This window comes from Danio aesculapii, chromosome 17, assembly GCF_903798145.1.
Source record: "Danio aesculapii chromosome 17, fDanAes4.1, whole genome shotgun sequence".
Classification (NCBI taxonomy): Eukaryota; Metazoa; Chordata; class Actinopteri; order Cypriniformes; family Danionidae; genus Danio; species Danio aesculapii.
The window spans coordinates 53019153-53041911 of record NC_079451.1 but is presented as its reverse complement, the minus strand read 5'-3'; the positions used below and the strand labels follow the sequence as shown (position 1 = coordinate 53041911).

Genomic DNA, 22759 nt, shown 5'->3' with positions numbered 1-22759 from the left:
TGAACTGAACTGAACTTAAACACTGAAAACTGAACTGACGCTGTTTCAATAATTTATTCGCTATAATCTTCTATGTTCAGCTGCTTTGACACAATCTACATTGTAAAAGCGCTAGACTAATAAAGATGAATTGAATTGAATTAAATTAAAGTAGTTTTCCTAGTCATTTCTCCCTTAGGAAACTAAATTGGAAGTTCTAAAACAATTGCAAAAACAACTTTACCTCCGTATTGCTGAACAAAGTCAATATTTCACCTGTGGAGTCTTCCTGAAGGCCCACATCGAAGGACAGTTTATCCGTCATCGACCGTGATGTCTTCAGACAGGTCAGAAACTGTAAGAAACACACGAAATGTTGATACAGCCTGCTGAAATGACATTGATATGAAGAAAAGCTGAACGTTTACAAACCATCCCGCTGAAACGAGTGTCTGAGGAGAATAGCGTGACCGTAGAGTAGCGTCCGGTGACCTCCGCCCTGAGCCGCCTGCGCAATAATCACAATCAAACACATGTACAGTTGAGGTCAGAGTTATTAGCTCTCCTGAATTATCAGCCCTCCTCAATGTTTTTCCCAATTTCTGTTTAACAGAGAGGAGATTACTTCAACACATTTCTAATCATAATAGTGTTAATAACTCATCTCTAATAACTGATTTATTTTCTCTTTGATGAACAGTAAATAATATTAGACTAGATATTCTTCAAGACACTAGTATTCAGTTTAAAGTGACATTTAAAGGCTTCACTAGGGTAATTAGGGTAAAGTTAGGGTAATTAGGCAAGTCATTGTATAACAGTGGTTTGTTCTGGAGACAATCCAACACTAATATTGTTGAAGGGGCTAATAATATTGACCTTAAAATGGCTTTAAAACTATTAAAAACTGCTTTTATTCTAGCTGAAATAAAACAAATAAGACTTTCTCCAGAAAAACAAATATTAGAGGAAATACTGTGAGAAATTCCTCAATCTGAGAAACATCATTTGGGAAATATCTGAAGAAGAAAATAAATTCACAAGTGTGTGAATAATTTTGACTTCGACTGTATGTATCAACACGTTACATGAGGGGGTGTTCATAAGACTATAGATAAAGTAAAGATAATCAGCACACTGCCACTTCAGCTCTCAAAAGACACTTTAATTGCATAGTGTTTTGACCTGATGAAGATCTTGTAGGTCAAAGCGTTGTTGTATACTTATGACAGTCTTATGAACAGTGTTATCAAATATACTGTATTGATGGATGAAATGAAATGGAATCACCCTTACTCACCCTTTGCATGTTCCAAATCTACTATGGGTGTCAATGGTTACAGGTTACAGCATTCTTCAAAATATGTGGTGAGCAAAATAATCTTATTTAAAGCAAAAACTAGAGTATTAGGACTAGAAATTCTTCCCCATTGGCAGATTATTTAGCTTGTTTTAGGCAAGGCAAGTTTATTTCTATAGCACATTTCATACACAATGGTAATTCAAAGTGCTTTACATAAACAAAAATACAAGAAACAAGAATAAAAACATAAAAACACCAAAGAATAATAATATTGACCTTAAAATGGCTTTAAAACTATTAAAAACTGCTTTTATTCTAGCCGAAATAAAACAAATAAAACTTTCTCCAGAAGAAAAAATATTATCAGAAATACTGTGAGAAATTCCTGAATCTGAGAAACATCATCTGGGAAATATTGGAAAAGGAAAAAAATAAATAAATCACAGGAGGGCGAATAATTCAACTGTACATGAATAAATGCACGAATGAAAAATGCAGAAAAAATAAACAAATAAAAATTAATTAATAAAAATATTTTAAACTTGAAAAATAAATAAATAATTAAAATACATTTTTAAAAACATGAATTCAAATTTTAACAAAATAAATAAATAAATACAATGTTAACCAAATGTTATTTATATTTAGCATTTCATTTAAATATTTTATTTTTTTGTATTTTATTTGAACAAAAATAATTGTTAAATCAACAAAAATCAAGAAATCTAAATATATCTGGTAAGTCAATAAACTGCTGCTGTATTTTATCATTCATCATGTTGAAAAGTGATTGAGAAACTCCTCTAAACACAGTGCATGCACACACATTTGTATGCAAATGAAAACACAAACACACTTAAATAAAAAAAATGGAAAATAATATAACACAAAAATAAAATGATAACATAATAATACTAATCTTTAAAAACAAACTGAAATAAATATAAATAATAAGAGTAGTTTATTTTATCTATAGTGTGCCTTTAACTCAAAACACAGTAAAATAAATAATATTATAATGACGCCAGAATAAATAACACTTTAAAAAGGTTTGGGTTTTTACAGAGAATTGAAATGACTTTTTAATTATTTTTAACAAATATATTTATTTATATGGGCAGCACGGTGGCTCAGTGGTTAGCACTGTAGCCTCACAGCAAGAAGGTTGCTGGTTCAAGCCTCGGCTGGGTCAGTTGGCATGTCTGTGTGTCTTGTTCTCTCAGTGTTGGTTTCCTCCGGGTGCTCCAGTTTCCCTCGGGGACATGGGGAGAACATGCAAACTCCACACTGAAATGCTAACTGACCCAGCCGGGACTCCAGGGAAACCAGCGACCTTCTTGCTGTGAGGCCACAGTGCTAACCACTGAGTCGTGTCGCCTATTAATAAAAATAAATAAGTAAATAAATAAACAAAGCAAGCATCAACAAATAAATGAGAGGAATATTGAGCCTATAACTGCTCACCTTTCTGATGAACTGCTGCGGCAGGAGTAGAGAGACAACAGAAGAGAGAAATCCTCAATAAACACGCTCAGTTTATACTCATTATTTAGCAGAAACACCACAGGAGAATAAAGCAAAGATCAGCGCTGCCGCAGGTCATCAGACTCAAAACCGCCTCGTCTGGAGCTCAGAGATGCCTGACCTTTACACTACACCCTTTAAACTGAGCCTGCGGGAACACTGACTGAGCACAGGTGAGGAGATCTGGGTTAACCAACACATCCGCTAGCTTTACAATACAAACATTCGACAACAGACTCTCATGATTCACTGTGATGAAGGATTTCTGTAGAGCAGGAAACACAGTCGCTAGCATTAACATCAACACTGTGTGTGTGTGTGTGTGTGTGTGTGTGTGTGTGTGTGCGTGTGTGCGTGTGTGTGTGGTGCTGTGACGGTGACAATATTTTACTACCACAGTGGGAAATCACAAAAGCCGCCGGTGTTGCGGTGGGGTAGTGTGTTGGGTCAATCATGCTGTAAAATAATCCGTGACAGACGTTCACTCAATAGTGAAAGTTCTTTCTGTCATTAATTACGAACACTCCCGTTAATCCAACCTTCAGAACACACATTTAAATGTTTTCCAGAGTTCACACTGAGCTGATGATTGATAATAAAGCTTGTTTGGCATGCTGTCCCGGGAGAGAGCCCTGAGCTTATAAGATCCTCGAGCCCTGGGCTCCCTCCCGTTGCAGAGCGAGAGGGGAGTTTGAGCTCAGGTAGATCTCGATTACTCCCCCTCCTGCTTAGTGTCAGATATGGATGCTGAGGTGTACTCGGAGCTTGGCTAAAATATTTTGGATTAATTGTTGAGGGTGCTTGTTTTTGAACTGTGGGAGGAAACCGAAGGAAACCAGAGGAGCCGGGGAAAACCCACGCGAGCACGGGGAGAACGAGCAAAACTCCGCACAGAAATGTCGCCTGGTTTGGAAAGGAATTAAAGCAGGGGCATTCTTGCTGTGAGGAAACAGCGCTAATCACTGGCCACCATGTCGCCCGTTTGAAAGGAGGGAAAGTAGGGTTAGGTGGGGTTAGGGGGGTTTCTTCAAGACGGAGACATTGAGATGAGAAAGGTCTGGTTATTTATAGTGAGTTAAGAATCGTCTGATAGGATAATTAGTCATGAGCTGAAGTTGGAACAGCTGTGAACAATCATAAGCACGTGATCCTCTCACATTTGTTTAGAAATAAACTTCATCTAACATCAGCAATAGTGCAGAGATCTGGTCTCAGCGTCAGGTCAGGGTGCACCAGTATATAGCCTTTAAAAGGTGCACGCAGTGAAACTCACATGGAAGAAACCCAGACTAGTGGATGACATTAAAGCAAGCAGCCGCTTTCATTTGATGCTTTGGTTAACAGAGGTGGGTGGTGACGAGTTACATTTACTTGAGTGAAATTGTGGGGTAACGTGTACTTTGAGTAGATTTAAAGATACCTTTGCTCAGGTAAATTACTAGAGTAAAATCATTACTCTTACTTCGCTACAGTTGGTGGCGTTCCTCCGTTACTGTCAAATGATAATACGTGTGATTCTTATGACTTGTTTGCAAATATCGCGAGGTGCCGCATTGGAGAGGTCGTGAGATACTGCTATAGAGACGCGTCTCCAGCTATCGGTTAGAGCGCGCGCGCTTGTGTTGGAATGTTGGCCGAGGTCGAGGAAGACGTGCGAGTTATACTGTGGTCACGCCATGGTCATCCGAGAAGGACGGTCACGCTGTCTGTGCAGAGAGTTTATCGGACCAGGCCACCTCTCGGCCTCAAGTTCAGTATATGTTTTTACTCTAAGATGTCAACAAGAATAGTTTACTAATGCAATGCACGCTGTACATACAACTGACACCGCAACATATACATGAGTTACAGCTCCAAGCTGAAAACACACCTAGTGGAGAGTGATAATATTATCCCAATTTGTGTGTGTGTGTGTGTGTGTGTGTGTGTGTGTGTGTGTTTTACTCACGTCATTGTCGTGTCCAGTCTTGGCGAGCATCTCCTGCAGCGCTCGCACAGACAGAGACTGCTCCAGGACGAAACTGCAGATGCACAGATCTGGAGGAACATACTGCACACACACACACCACAGGTCAGTCTACATCAACACACACACACACACTCAGAAATCACATACACTCACACACATACAAACACACACACAGGTTTGTTTTTGTGAATTGTTGGAGCATTCCACAGGTTCACATTGTTTTTATACTGTACAAACAACAGCACACACACACACACACACGCACACGCACACGCACACACGCACACACACACAAGCAAATGCACACACACTCATGCACAAATACACACATGCATGCACAAATTCATGCACACACACACACACACACACACACACACACACACACACACACACACACACACACAAGCAAATGCACAGACACTCATGCACAACACAAGCAAGCAAATGCGCAAATTCACACACGCAGACACACAAACATGTACACACAAATGTAAACACTTATGCATATGCACACACACACACATATGCATACATGCAAAAAATTCACACACACAAAAACACACATACACACGCATAGTGTACACACATGCATGACAAGTTCATGCACACACATGCATGCATCCACATACACACACACACACACACACACAGACACACAGACACAAGCACACACATGCATGCACACACTTATGTATATGCACACACACACACACGCGCATGCATACACACACACACAAATGTACACTTATGTCTATGCGTGCACAGACACACAAGCACACACATGCATACAAACATGCATGCACACACACACACACAAATGTACACACTTATGTATATGCACACACACACACACACACACACACACACACACAAATGTACACACTTATGTATATGCACACACACACACACACACACACACACACACACACACACGCGCATGCACACACACACAAATGTACACACTTATGTATATGTGCGCACAGACACACACAAGCTCATACATGCATGCACACACACACACACAAATGTACACACTTATGTATATGCACACACACACACACACAAATGTACACACTTATGTATATGCACACACACACAAATGTACACACTTATGTATATGTGCGCACAGACACACACAAGCTCATACATGCATGCACACACACACACACACACACAAATGTACACACTTATGTATTACACACACACACACACACACACACACACAAGCTCACACATGCATGCACACACACACACACACACAACTGTACACACTTAAGCGCATGCACATAAGCACACACCTGCATACCCACATGCATGCACACACACACAAATGCATGCACGCAAATGCACGCACAGGCACAATTGCGCGCACATATACATACGCGCACAAATTCACACATGCAAACACACACAAACATACGTACATACACAAACACACAAGCATACGCACACATGCATGCACACACATGTGAATGTGTCTGCACACATACAGTACACAAACACACACACACACACACACACACATAAACACACTGATTGTTTCTCAAGAGGAGACCCTCATTCCTCCTCATCAAGAGTCTTTAAAGCTGCACTGAAACCACAGTTCAGAAACCACTGAAGACCACCAGATGGAGGAAACACGACACATATTCATCAGAAACCTTCACTTCTGAGGAAAGAAAGTGATGAGCATCTCGCATGACAAGCGGAGAGTAAACGATGTGTAAAAGTGAGCTGAAGCTTTAATGCGCCACTGAAGCCCAACACACACCGCTGACAGTATGAGGTGAACATCCAGAAGATAAATGAAGAGCTGCTTTACTGAGGGGAAACTAAACTGGATCATGACCTGCACCAGGAGAAACTTTCCCTCAGATTCAGCACATTATTATCAGGACAGAACCTGTTGAAGAGGATAAACTCATCTGAACTACTCGGAAAACTAGGATGTACACATGAGGCGTTTTAAGGTTAAAGCAGGACCAAAACTATTTTCAGGAAACACTGTGTTTTATTTTGAGCTGCTTTAGGGTAGAGTCTAGAAAGGGATACAGCTGCAGATACTCACATCAATATAGCATCAAACTATTACCGTCATGTAGGACTTTCCGCTGCGTTTTGCGACAGGATAGTCTGTACACACACATGGCCGTCTGACACTATTATCTGCATCTACCAAGTCGGTGAAGACCACAGACACCTGCATTATGAAATGCTGAGGTTTTTTTTCCTCCATTCAGTGTGCGGTATGAACTTCCATTAAAGCTACACTCTTCCAGCAGTTCATAGTTGCATCCAATACCTCATTTGTCAGGGGGGCATGCATGAAATGTTCCTGAATGACAGTGAAAGTGCCAAACTGCTGTTAAAGTCCACAAATTAAAAACAAAACACCCGAAATAACATCAAACTCTGGAGGATACGTGGATAGCGCGGTGACGCAATTACGTTAAACGAATTATGTGCTATAACATGTAAATCGGTATCGTTCAAAAAGTAGCTCATGTAAACGTCTTAATCTTATTACTGTCTTAATTAGATTAAGGCAAATAATTCCATTACTGATGTCCATGTAAACATAGACACTCTACAACAGTAAGTACAGTTTTTACATCACTGTGAGGGTTGGAGTAGGGGTAGATTTGCCCCAGCAACTTTTACAGTCGATTAATATTTGCGGGTAGAAAAAACATATTTGTTCACTTCTGCTATTAATACTTTGACTTTAGATTTTGATGTATACTTTAATCGCACTTTAACCTGCTAATTAGAATAGAAACTGTATAAAAAGCACACAAACGCACTGACAGTTATAGGTAGTATGTCTTATTATGGGTCAATCGGGACAAATCTATTTCTCCTTTCTGGCTGTTTTCAGGTGTGCCTCCTCATTGGTTAGTTATGCTAAACCTTATATATCAGTGCACAACAATTATCCAGCTGTTTAGCACAAAAAAGAGAAATTACTCAGCCTGCGGCTTGGTGGTCAATGGGAGCGGGAGAGTAATGTTTTGTCCATTAGGGGTCAAAATATATTAAACTCATGCGCAAAACTGGAATGTCAGATAAAAGATGTGTGAATAAAGCAATGTTTCCATCCAGTGAGTCAAAGGGTGCTTTCACATCTGTCGTTCGCTTCATTTGGTCCGGATCAAGGGCAACAAATGATGCATTGTAGCATTTCTCTGCTGCTTTGGGTCGTTTTCACACCACACTGACTGCTTTACTCCAAACCAGTTGAAAAGAACCAAAATATAGTCATATGACAAAATCCACATCGCTCATTGGCCAGATGTTATTAAACGCATTTCCTAAACTGCTTTTCGATTGGTCAGAATTAACATGCAGGAAAATGCCAATGCCACTGTAAACAAACCGGCTGACACAAAATGTCGCTGCGCTGACTGATTGCATCCCTGCTCATAGTAAACTATATAGTTTGTAAACATCACTTTAGACAAACTCTACATTTGGAGAATGAAGCAGCGGCTGCAGCTGGAAAACAATGTTTAATGCATCGCAAACGGTGAAGGCGTCAGGAGGAGCATACAGCCAATGATCCATCAGGTAATGTTTTCCTCTCTCTCTCTCTCTGTTTAGAATTGTTGGTAAAGCGCTGTGAACAAGTATTTTTTCGCCAAACCCCATAAGGTGGCACAGCGCATCAGACTATGGCAGCTGGATTAGTCCAAAAGGCGCAGTACTTTTTGTGGGTTGGGTCTGTTTTAGTTCGGATCATGTTTTCACCACAAACGAACCGCTCCAGGGTTCCTTTGAAAGCGTAGCGAGACCACCTCTTCAAGTAGTTCTCGGTCTGCTTTTTTGGTCCGCCTTTGGTGCGCACTCGAGTGCAATCGCTACATTCACACCTGCCCAAACGAACCGCACCAAGAGGGACTCTGGTACCAACTCTATTACGACTCAACAGAACTAAATAATGCAGGTGTGAAAACACCCAAAGTGAATAAAATCGCCACTTCCTGATTAACTGGCGCCAAATATCAACAATAAACATGTAATTTGTTGTGGTAGGAGTAGTGGTGGCGTTTGAAGATGAGGAGCGCAGATGCTCTTGACAGTTCTGGAGGTCATTAATAATATAACAACACTAATACTGAAATGGTGAAGGCATTTTATAATGACCTGGGGTGCGTTTCCTAAACAACGACTTAACTCACGGCTCAACGCTCATAGTACGATGCATCATTTCAGTAATAGCGAAACTGTGCATATTATTATTACTATAAAAAGTATATTACTGCCTTAAGTCAGTAACTAAAGCAGTAATGCAAAGTAATAATAAATGAGAATAAATAGCCTAAATGCAAGGAACAAGTGGGACCACAATCAGTCATCAGGTCAAGTGATAAATCCCCCCTATGGATTTAAAATGCCCCCTCAGTTATGAAATCCTGGCGCCGGGCCTGAGCATTCTGCTTCTGCGTTGGGATTGGCTGCTTCTCTGATGAAGTCCGTTTAACGCTTCAGACGCAATATTCTTAGCCACGCCCATCTTTCTGTTAGCTGTTGCAAGGAAATGATGTGCATAAATAAAGCCCCGCCCCCTACTCAATATTCCTTTGCATTGGAAGTACATCAACATACTGAAAATAAAAGTCTGCTGGTTGACTTTAAGGTGCGTTAAAATGAGCTAGTGATGTTCATAATGACGAGCAGCAGTTCTGCAAGAGCTCCTGCACTTCGGTCTGTGCTGTTCATAAATCAGTGTGACAGACGAGAACAGCAGAGATGAGACGAAAGAGACAGACGTAAATGAAGAAAGACACAAACCTCAGGCCTGAAAACATCTACAAATACACTGAAGCTCCTCTCAGTCAGAAACACGCTCCACTTACAGCGCTGTATACTCATATAACACTGCGTTTAACATCACTGTTTACATGCAAATACTGTGAGAGGGAAATGATATACTGGAACACTTACATAGTTACTTTTACAGCACTTTACTGACTGATTCAAAACAGCTTCACAGAATGAAAGTGGAATATATATATATATAGTTGAAGCCTGAATCATTAGCGGCCCTGTTAGCCCTCAGGTAAACAAAGAGAAAACTGAAGTGATTGCGTTTGGGAACAGAGATGAGGTTCTCAAGGTGAATGCGTACCGTGGCTCTAAGGGTCAAACAACAGACAATAATGTTTCAAGAGCTCACACTTAGCTGACGATTGGTAATAAGCTAGTTTGGCATGCAGTCCCGGGAGAACGCCCTGAGCTTGTGAGATCCTCGAGCCTGGGGCTCCCTCCAGTTTGCAAGGCAAGAGGGAAGTTTGAGCTCAGGTAGATCTCGAATCCTCCCCCCTGCTGCTTAAGGATTGCTAAGTTGGTGTGTTGCTGGAGGGATTTGAGTATGGTGCTGATTTGGTTTAGTCAATTTACTTATGTCTCATGTTTTTGGACTGTGGGAGGAAACCGGAGGACCTGGGGAAAACCCACGCAAGCACAGGAAGAACATGAACTCCACATGGAAATGCTGTCCGGCCAGGTAGAGACCCAAGCCAGAGGCATTCTTGCTGTGAGGCCACAGTGCTAGCCACTGGGCCGCCGTGCTGCCCTATAGACTGATTTCACGCGGCTGCCATTTTTAAATGCGAAATCGAGGCTGCGGTGGGAAGAAACCCGGAAGTATTGTTGGGAGTTACATTAGAACGTTGTGTACTTGGCTGTATATCTTATCAGCGACTAGAAAGTGACACAAATTTATCATTTCACCACCTTCTGAGTGACCCGAAGGTCCGTTCTGAATGAATGGTGAAAATATAAAGGGATATCAGAGCTCATTTTCAGCTAAGTTAAGGGAAACGGCACTAGTTAGCTAACGTTTTCTTTCCCAAACACACGTTTTAGATACCATTTATCAAACTCAAGTTAATGAACTGATTCTTTCACTATATTAGACTTGTCACGATACTGAATTAAAAGAAAATTTGTCAATTTCCCGCTAACATTTAAAGCACTGTTGATGGCTTTCTTAAAACAGCGCTGATTGGCCATTGTGTTCACGTGCTCAACAGATATGCTTGTGATTGGCCGACAAGGTCATCAGTTCACCCTCCGCTGTTTACGGAGCACAAACACAGCCGAGCGATCTGCTTGATGACTCGACTGATCCTTATGGCTGTTTCGCGCTTGCGCTCCAGTCTCCGTGTATCTGTGTTTGCACTGGGTGAAGAGGGGTAAACTGAGTGCAAACACAAGATACATGGAGACTGGATCGCGAAGCAGCCGTGAAGATCAGTCAAGTCATCCGCGCTCAGCGGCGCTTCAATTTTAACTTAGCGGGAATTAGACTGTTTTAAAAGTTCAGTACCGGGACAACACGAGGGTGTGCTACAGAGGACTGCAGTGTTTATCGCTCACCAAGTTACATAGGCTGAAGCTGGGAAGCGTCCCCTCTGTTTACCTGCTGCCATGAACTGAAGCCTAGGAGGACACTTGAGCATATTACTCTTACAGAGCTTGTGATGTTGTTTGATGCTAAATTGCTTTTAATTGTTTAAATTAAACGTACTGACTGATATTAAAGTGATGTTTACACCATATCTGTATTTTGAAATCTCAGCAACAGCTGGAGGTTTGTAGTCCACGTGTCACTGCAATGTTTACAGTGCTGGTCCTATACTTCCGCGTTTCTTCCCACCACAGCCTCGCTTTGGTTCTTTAAAATGGCGGCCACGTGAAATAAGCGTATGGAGGAAAAAGAGGAGGAGAGGGGGTGGAAGGGGGGATTCTTCAGGACGAAGTTGACTAAAGGTAAGATGCTTGGTTATTTATACTGAGTTGGGAATCGTCTGATTGGTGGTTCGTACATTAGCTTGACCTGGGGTCAGCCGTGTCAGTCATAAGCACGTGATCCTCTCGAAATTAGTTTATGCATAAACTTCACTAAGAATCTTGGTGTGACTCTGGAGTCAGATCTGAGTTTCAATAGTCATGCCAAAGCAGTTAGTAAATCAGCATACTATCATTTCAAAAACATTGCAGGAATCAGCTGCTTTGTTTCTAGTGAAGACTTAGGGCCCTATCATCGACGCAATTGTTGTTTGGTAGTTTCAGCTCGGTGTAAGAGTCGTAAGGGGCGTTGCTATTTTGAGGAACTGAAATAGACGGTTCAATAGACCAGAACAAATCAGGTCTATTGTCCAGCGTAGAGCGCATTAGTTGTGCGCATCGCTTACACATTGCTTAATACACACAGGATGTACAGCAATACACAAATATCTTTACACATGAAAAAGAATTAAAGGATTAAAATATTACAAACATTATTATTTTCTAGCCTACATAAATATAAACCCCACTGCCTTCATGCCTTCTTCATCTCGGGGGGCTTTTTCAGTTTATTCATAACAATTACTTTTGTATAATGTTATTATTATCAGCAGTATTATTGATTATCTGCATATTTATATTAGTTTTATTAAAAACAAGCTCAGATTTGTCCAGCTGTCAGCTTTTAGACCATATGGGGCACAGCATGTGTATTAGGATATAACTCAGTGTTTTGAACACACTTCATTATTATTCTTCATTTATTCCTTTGCTGGAAATTAGAACTGAATTTAGAAATAGTTTTGACACAAATCTTTGTGCTTAATAAACTAAATTAATTATGTATAGGCTAATAGATATCTGTGTGTACAACACGTTTCCCTATCCACCAGAGTGAAAGTGAAAGTAAATAATGAGGAGGCTCATCTCTCATTCTGGCGCTGTAGATGCTCTGTTTAACTGTTTTCTCTCTAGTGAAGTGTTCAGTTTTTACACTTACAAAGTCTGTCATGTGAATAGCAAATGTGCTATGGTGCGACACAACTGACTCTTACAGGGAGATGAGACTCTGATTGATTTATTCTCAAAACACACCTATAACTCATTAAGAGAATAAGCTCAACCCTGTTAGACCATGCGCCACGGCGCAAAGAGGATTTTTCCATCCTTAAAATAGCAAAAGTGGATTCCGACACGCCCTTAACGCGTTTGCGCCCTGCGCTTTGGACTGTGCGCATGGATCATCAAAAATAGAGCCCTTAGGCTTCGTTCAGACTGCGAGGCTTTTTGATTGTTACTCTTTTCATAGACAACCGTGGTGTATTTGATGAACTGTAAAGGATTGTTCTGCTACTACTAATGTGTATTTCGGCATTTGAGAGCTAAAATAAGTCTCTTGTGATTAAAAACACTGATCATTTGGGATTTATGACAAGCACGTTGCGGGGTGCTCTGACAACGGTGTAGTGAACTCATCAAGTGTTAATGAGCAGCCGCAGACTGAACTGTGAAGGTGGAGTTGCTTAATGTCCGTTTGCAGAGTTATTTCATTTTACTTCATTATAAACAACAAACATGTGCAGAAGGAGGGTTTGGGTGCTCGAGCACCTGCCCTTTCTTTCTCTCGGAGAAAAAATTTCCCCTCCTTTGTACACGGATCCCCTATCCGCAAACACTCACGATGCTCTTCAGCTTCGCGATCAACCCGTGCCTCAATCGTTAACCAGATTAGTTAACAAGCACAAGTTTTGCCTTCAAAATCTTTTTCAACATGAACAACCAACTCTCTGTGGTCCAGTAATCGCTCTGTGTGCCATTCTACTGTGTTGCTGAGGGGTAGAGGATGTCTGCAGCACAGAATGATGACGCATGTCTCTCGAAGATTATGTAAAAGTCGAATGAAATCCGACATAACCGTTTACACTGCGATCGCACTGCGAAACATCAGATCTGTGTCTGATTTAATACTACATATGAAAGTGGCACAAATCTGAAGTGAAAAGATCAGATTCCATGCGGTTTGGGCTGTTCACACTGTCACTACCTCAGTCACATGTGGGCAAAAAAATCTGATTTGGACCACATTTGCCTGCAGCGTGAACGTAGCCTTAGAGAAACTTGTTGATGCTTTTATCAGCAGCAGGGTGGATTACTGTAACGGCCTCCTCACTGGCCTTCCCAAAAGACAGTCAGACAGTTACAGCTCATCCAGAACGCTGCGGCCAGAATTCTGACCAGAACCAGTAAATCAGAGCACATCACACCTGTCCTCAGGTCTTTACACTGGCTCCCAGTTACATTCAGAATGGAGTTTACAGTATTATTATTATATTTATTTTAAAAAAAAATGTTACTAATGCTTTGCTTCTTAGACTTTACACACCTGAAACTTGTCTATAGCACTTGTTCACTGCTGCTCTTATAGTTTTGTAAATTGCTTCCTTGTCCTCATTTGTAAGTCGCTTTAGATAAAAGCGTCTGCTAAATGACTAAATGTAAATGACTAAATGTATTACTGCTCTATAAATCACTAAATGGCCTAGGAGCTCAATACATTACAGATATGCTCACTGAATACAAACCTAACAGATCACTCAAATGTTTAGGATCAAATAAACTAGAAACTCCAAGAGTTCAGTCAAAGCAGGGTGAATCAGCGCCCCCTACTGCTGGAATCAGCTTCCAGAAATGATCAGATGTGCTCCAACATTAGGCACATTCACATCAAGACTGAACACACATCTGTGTAGCTGTGCCTTTACTGAATGAGCACTGTGCTACAGCACACACATCACACTATAGTGTCTTTCTGTTCTGTTTCATTCTGTTATAACCTGTTGAACACATCTTCATCTGTGTTTATCTGTTTTTAATCATTTTTTATTTTTATTTTCTTGTCTTCTTTTGTTCTTGTTTGTGTAAAGCACCTTGAATTACCATTGTGTATGAAATGTGCTATAGAAATAAACTTGCCTTGCTTTGTTTCTGTTTAACAGAGATTTTTTCAACACATTTCTAATCATAATACTTTTAATAACTCATTTCTGCATCTTTGTCATGATGACAGCACATAATATTAGACTAGATATTCTTCAAGACACTAGTATTCGGCTTAAAGTGACATTTAAAGGCTTCACTAGGGTAATTAGGGTAAAGTTAGGGTAATTAGGCAAGTCATTGTATAACAGTGGTTTATTCTGGAGACAATCCAAAACTAATATTGCTGAAGGGGGCTAATAATATTGAGCTTAAAATGGCTTTAAAACAATTAAAAACTGCTTTTAATCTAGCTGAAATAAAACAAATAAGACTTTCTCCAGAAGAACAAATATACTATATATAGAATAGGAAATACTGTGAGAAATTCCTGAATCTGTTCAACATCATTTGGGAAATGCTAAGCACTGAGCCACCGTGCCGCCTGAATCACACATTCAGCTACAATTATCATCAAATAATTAAGTCTAATTTTCATCTATTGTGTGTTTTCTCTACTAAGTTAAATGAACATTTGCATAAAACATTTATTTTTCTGCATGTCATTTGACCCTCTTTTCTTCATATAAGCTAAAGATCATTGTATCCTTCGATAATTTGCATAGTTTTTAATTCAAATTAAAATAAAATCATCGTTTAAAATCAAACGAGTATAGAAATGCAACAAACTCCGATGTTGTTCTACAGAATGCAAATCAACATTATAATATGGCACGAAATAAAAAAAGACTATGATACGCCAGTGACAGAGAGCCACCGTTTCAGTGTGTTTATCTGTTATGCGTGACCTTTGACCTCTGCTGTGTTATATGAAGGAAGAGGACCCGAGAGAGAACCGGCAGTGGAGGATGATGGATGATCCTTGGAAATTGTGATCAGATACAGTGGAGCAGACTTCAGACCGCCAAAGTCGCCACAGAATATGGAAAAATATAAATAAATAAAATATTGAAATCATAATTAGCTAAAATTATACATTTATAAAAAAAAATAATAATAAACATATGATATATTATATATATTTTATAATAAATATATATATATATATATATATATATTAAAGATGCCACGATTCTCAATATAATATTGAACCGTTCAGTACGACATCCACAGTTCAATACGCTTTCGTGAATTGTGGTTTTCTTAGTTTTACGTTCAAATAATTTAAGTGCATTTTATATCTCCCCGAATTGACTGTTTGTGTGAGCCTGTACGTCTACGAGCTGAGATGAGGAAACTCCTCCCCGCGAGTTAATATCCAATCACTATGCTCTAAAGTTAGGGGGCGCTTAACCATCATTCCACACTTTAACATGGCGAGCAGCGGTGAAATGAGGCAACAGTATGAGGAAGTCTTTCAAATTTGCAGTGAGGACATCTCGGTACACCCAGCAACATCACTGTCTGAAGGCAGGATAGCAGAGAAGGTAATAAAGTCCTCCAAAAAGCAACAATCCCATGGCAGTGTGGGTGTTCATTGCTAAAGATTTGCAGCCGTTTTTGGTGATTAGAGATGCGGGCATTTGTCATCATATAAAAGCACTCGATCAGAGTTACAGAATACCATCTCGCACTTGTCTTCAGCACCAAGATATTTAAGATGGTTTATTTATGTTTACTTAAGTACAAATATGGTTATTTAAAATGGTCAGTTTATCTTTATTAACTTCATATCTATGTTTATTTTTAAAATGTAGGAATGTGTTCCTCAGTTTGAACAGACTAACGTTACCAGCAGCTGTAAGATTTCAGCGTTAATTTTTATTTTACAATACATTAGGAACTAGTGTACTTTTCTTGGCTTTTATGTAAAACAAAAGGAGTATTGCAATAAATCATTTTTATTTTTTTCTCCTTAACCTCTTACTGTTCCTATTGCCTATAGAGTAAAAATAAAAAAAAAAAAAAAACACGTGTCAAGCCATGAGAACCGAACCGAAAACCGTGTTAAAAAACCAGTGTATGTATTGGACCATAGCTAACTGTATTGTTGCATCCCTATTATATATATATATATATATATATATATATATATATATATATATATATATATATATATATATATATATATATATATATATATTCATTTTCCAGTAATGGGTTGGGGCTGGAAAGGCATCCGCTGTGTAAAACATACTAGTTGGCGGTTCATTCTGCTGTGGAGACCCCTGATAAATAACCGACTAAGGTAAAGAAAAATAAATTAATGAAAAATAGTAAAAAAAGAAAATAATATTTATCAAAAATACAAAGTTTTATAGTTTAAAAAATATATATTTTATGTTTAATAATTATTTATTTTAGCACTTTTTAGGTTTGAGTAAGAGATTTTACATTATTTTACATAATTTGTTTTGGTGTTTAAATATATTTATTTATTTATTTATTTATTTATTTATTTTAATGTAATAAAACACTAAAAATGTACATTCATATTTTTAAACCCATTAATAATTTTTTTTCTTGCATGTCATTTGACCCTCAGATATCCGCTAACATGCAGATTAGATTAGATTAGATTAGATTCAATTTATTGTCATCACACATGTACAAGTACAAGGCAACAAAATGCAGGTAAATTACTGTTATGTCTATGAAATGCCTGTTAAATTATTTTAACACTAAATAAAATCTCTTAATTCCCCAAACCTGTCATGCTAACTGACGGAGGTGTGTTCATAAGAATGATCTATTATAAGTGATTGTGCTGAAAGTGTTTAAGCGCGCAGCTCATCAGGTGTGAAAGTGGATCATTAGCTGTTTCTCCCAGCGGAGCAGCAGCTCTCATAAGAATAGCAGAGGCAGAATAAAGACAAAGCAGCAGTAAAGCGGCGATACATCATTTCTGTCTCGGCTAATTATGATCACATCCTACAGCCTCTTCCTCCTCTGAGACACAACAGACCAACACCACCTCTAACACAATGAGGGAAAACACAGGCTCGCATCTCCATCAGGCCTCCGCAGTAGAAACACACAGCAATGACAACTAAAATGTGAACTATACGGACAACTGCAATAACAATGTTGACTATGACAACTATACGAACAACTGCAATAACTACAATAACAATGTTGACTATGACAACTATACGAACAACTGCAATAACTACAATAACAATGTTGACTATGACAACTATACGAACAACTGCAATAACTACAATAACAATGTTGACTATGACAACTATACGAACAACTGCAATAACTACAATAACAATGTTGACTATGACAACTATACGAACAACTGCAATAACTACAATAACAATGTTGACTATGACAACTATACGAACAACTGCAATAACTACAATAACAATGTTGACTATGACAACTATACGAACAACTGCAATAACTATGATGATGAGTATGACAACTATACAGACAACTGCGATAACTATCATGACAACTATAACTACAAAAACTATACGGACAACTGTGATAACTACCATGACAACTATAACTACAAAAACTATATAGACAACTGCGATAACTATCATGACAACTATAACTACAAAAACTATATAGACAACTGCTTTAACTATCATAACAACTATAACTACAAAAACTATATAGACAACTGCTTTAACTATCATGACAACTATAACTACAAAAACTATATAGACAACTGCTTTAACTATCATGACAACTATAACTACAAAAACTATATAGACAACTGCTTTAACTATCATGACAACTATAACTACAAAAACTATATAGACAACTGCGATAACTATCATAACAACTATAACTACAAAAACTATACGGACAACTGCTTTAACTATCATGACAACTATAACTACAAAAACTATACGCACAACTGCTTTAACTATCATAACAACTATAACTACAAAAACTATATAGACAACTGCTTTAACTATCATAACAACTATAACTACAAAAACTATATAGACAACTGCTTTAACTATCATGACAACTATAACTACAAAAACTATATAGACAACTGCAATAACTATCATAACAACTATAACTACAAAAACTACATAGACAACTGCTACAACTATCATGACAACTATAACTACAAAAACTATATAGACAACTGCAATAACTATCATAACAACTATAACTACAAAAACTATATAGACAACTGCGATAACTATCATTACAACTATAACTACAAAAACTACATAGACAACTGCTACAACTATCATGACAACTATAAGTACAAAAACTATACGCACAACTGCTTTAACTATCATGACAACTATAACTACAAAAACTATATAGACAACTGCGATAACTATCATAACAACTATAACTACAAAAACTACATAGACAACTGCTACAACTATCATGACAACTATAACTACAAAAACTATATAGACAACTGCTTTAACTATCATGACAACTATAACTACAAAAACTATATAGACAACTGCGATAACTATCATAACAACTATAACTACAAAAACTATACGGACAACTGCTTTAACTATCATAACAACTATAACTACAAAAACTATACGCACAACTGCTTTAACTATCATAACAACTATAACTACAAAAACTATATAGACAACTGCTTTAACTATCATAACAACTATAACTACAAAAACTATATAGACAACTGCTTTAACTATCATAACAACTATAACTACAAAAACTATATAGACAACTGCTTTAACTATCATAACAACTATAACTACAAAAACTATATAGACAACTGCTTTAACTATCATAACAACTATAACTACAAAAACTATATAGACAACTGCTTTAACTATCATAACAATTATAACTACAAAAACTATACGGACAACTGCTTTAGCTATCATAACAACTATAACTACAAAAACTATATAGACAACTGCTTTAACTATCATAACAACTATAACTACAAAAACTATATAGACAACTGCTTTAACTATCATAACAACTATAACTACAAAAACTATATAGACAACTGCAATAACTATCATAACAACTATAACTACAAAAACTATATAGACAACTGCTTTAACTATCATAACAACTATAACTACAAAAACTATATAGACAACTGCTTTAACTATCATAACAACTATAACTACAAAAACTATATAGACAACTGCTTTAACTATCATAACAACTATAACTACAAAAACTATATAGACAACTGCTTTAACTATCATAACAACTATAACTACAAAAACTATATAGACAACTGCAATAACTATCATAACAACTATAACTACAAAAACTATATAGACAACTGCGATAACTATCATAACAACTATAACTACAAAAACTACATAGACAACTGCGATAACTATCATGACAACTATAACTACAAAAACTATACGGACAACTGCGATAACTATCATAACAACTATAACTACAAAAACTACATAGACAACTGCGATAACTATCATAACAACTATAACTACAAAAACTATACGGACAACTGCGATAACTATGACGACAATGATGAGTATGACAACTATACGAAAAACTGCAATAATTATGATGACAACTATGAGTATGACAACTATACAAACAACTGCGATAACTATGACGACGACAATGAATATGAAACTATACAGACACTATACGGACAACTGCGATAATTATGACGACAAGGATGAGTATGAAAACTATACGAACAACTGTGATACTTATATAACAACTATGATTACAATAACAACCATATGGATTACTACAATGAGAATTATTGCTATAAAGACAGCTATACGGACAACTCATTTAGACCATTAAAATTATCATTCAACCACACAAACATTCAGTTTTATGAACACACATGACTCAAATTTGCATACTGGCATGTTTAGTATTAGATTAATTTATAGTGAATAATATTCCTCACCTTAGCCTCCGAGGTGGGCTCCAGGTAACACAGGCGGTTCCCCAAACCTTCGGCACTAAGACAGAACTTGCGGTTCTCCTTCTGAATGCAGGCCACACACTGCAGGACCACCTCATCATCCTGAAAGAAACACACACACACTTCAGTAACTCTACACAAACCAACTGAAAATGTACTGAAGCAGCATTTTGGGAGAAGACCTGAATTCACCTGAACACCCGCGAATTTCCTAAGTTACTAAATGTTATGAATAAAGCAAATAATAATAATAATAATAATGGGCATCACGGTGGTGCAGTGGGCAGCACAATCGCCTCACAGCAAGAAGATCGCTGGTTCGAGCCTTGACTAGGTCTGCTGGCGTCTCTGTGTAGAGTTTGCATGTTCTCCCAGTGTTGGCGTGGGTTTCCTCTGGGTGCTCCAGTTAGCCCCACAGTCCAAACACATGCACTATAGGGGAACTGATGAACTAAATTGGCCGTAGTGTATAAGTGCATGTTTGATGCGTATATATGGTTGTTTCCCAGTGATGGGTTGCAGCTGGAAGGGCATCCGCTGCGTAAAACATATGCTGAATAAGTTGGCGGTTCATTCCGCTGTGGCAACCCCTGATTAATAAGGGGACTAAGCCGAAAATAAAATGAATGAATGAATAAAAATAATTGCTATCAAGTTTACTAATTCTACTACTAGTTTACTATTCAAGTTTACTAAATGGTTTTAATTCTACATATTATTAGACTATAGAAATGTCTGACTTTCACATGAATTTTTTACAACAAAATTAATATGTTGGAAAAAAATATTAAATCAAATTTTAACAAACAAGAAAAATCAAGAGAAACATTAAAAAAAATGTAGTATGCAGTTATGTTTTTTAGCAATAACATACATTTAATATATTATAAATACATTTGCACAACAACTGGTTTGAATTTAAATGTATTATCTTTCAATCCCTAAAGACTTTCAGTGATCAAACTCTTATTTTAATTAACACATGCATGGAAATATATTGTCTATAGTCACAGGGAAATGTATCAAAATATATTTATTTTCAAAAGGATGTATACATATTTAGGCTGAGCACTGTATATACTTGTACACTCCCTGGCCACTTTATTAGGTACACCCATCCAACTGCTGTCCACTAAGAACAGGAAACTGAGGCTACAATTTGATTTTTGGCATCACAACATGAAAGCATGGATCCATCCTGCCTTGTATCAGCGGTTCAGGCTGGTGGTGGTGGTGTAATGGTGTGGGGGAGATTTTCTTGGCACACATTAGTACCAATTGAGCATGGTGTCAACGCCACAGCCTACCTGAGTATTGTTGCTGACCATGTCCATCCCTTTATAAGCACAGTGTCTCCATCTTCTGATGGCTACTTCCAGCAGGATAACGCACCATGTCATAAAGCCCCAATCATCTCAGACTGGTTTCTTGAACATGACCATGAATTCACTGTACTCAAATGGCCTCCACAGTCACCAGAGCTCAATCCAATAGAGCAGGATGTGGTTGAACGGGAGATTGGCATTATGGATGTGCAGCTGACAAATCTGCAGCAACTGTGTGATGCTATCATGTCAATATGGAGCAAAATCTCTGAGGAATATTTCCTGTATCTTGTTGAATCTCTGTCAGGAAGGATTAAAGCAGTTCTGAAGGCAAAAGGGGGTCAAACCAGTACTAGTGAAGTGTACCTAATAAAGTGGCCGGTGAGTGTACATTTATATAAGATCAGAGTTTTTCAAAGTTTCTAAAAAACATTTTTCCACATTAAACATGTAAGTGTATATTAGACCTGCTGTAGCTTAGATAAGTGTATTTTTTTGTGTATTTATGTGTTTTTTTGGACTCTCAGAGCGCCAGCGCCTGTTGACTTGCATTGAAAACGACATGAAACAGCTTCAAATCTTCTTGAAAGCTCTACTGAAGAAGATCCCTCTTTTATGCTCTTCATATCTCCCTGAACCCTGCGCTTCATCACAGTTTCAGAGCTGTAGTGTTCTCAGGCTCTCAGTGTTCAGATGGACCGGAAGCTGTTATTTCCTGGTGCTGTGACTCAGATCAGCTAATAATGTTCAACATGCCACAAAAACACCAGCAGATAAATCGGCACAATCCACTCATCAGACAGCATCAGCAGGAGAGATGCTCACACTCATTCTGGAGGAACGCAGACACAATATAATCACAATGTTTCTGAAACCACTGTTGAACAGCATAAATATTGCAATTGTTTAGATGCATTTGACAACATTTTAAAAGATCAATTATATTGCTAATGCTCATATATGCCAGATTTATGCCAGATTTTATTTATTATTTACTTATGATGACAACTAAATAACTATACTGACAACAACGA

At 38.0% G+C, this 22759-nt stretch overlaps 1 protein-coding gene across 1 annotated transcript in view; it reads right to left on the bottom strand.

Moving 5' to 3' along the window:
- LOC130244139 (ryanodine receptor 3-like) overlaps window positions 1–22556 on the bottom strand; it is a 72189-nt gene extending 49633 nt beyond the window's left edge. The window contains exons 1-5 of the mRNA XM_056476421.1: window positions 22527–22556; window positions 20383–20502; window positions 4755–4856; window positions 415–487; window positions 256–336 (exon numbers count right to left, since the gene is read on the bottom strand). Coding sequence (XP_056332396.1) covers window positions 256–336; window positions 415–487; window positions 4755–4856; window positions 20383–20502; window positions 22527–22556 — 406 coding nt within the window. The remainder of the gene's footprint in view (window positions 1–255; window positions 337–414; window positions 488–4754; window positions 4857–20382; window positions 20503–22526) is intronic.
- Window positions 22557–22759: the final 203 nt, after the last annotated feature.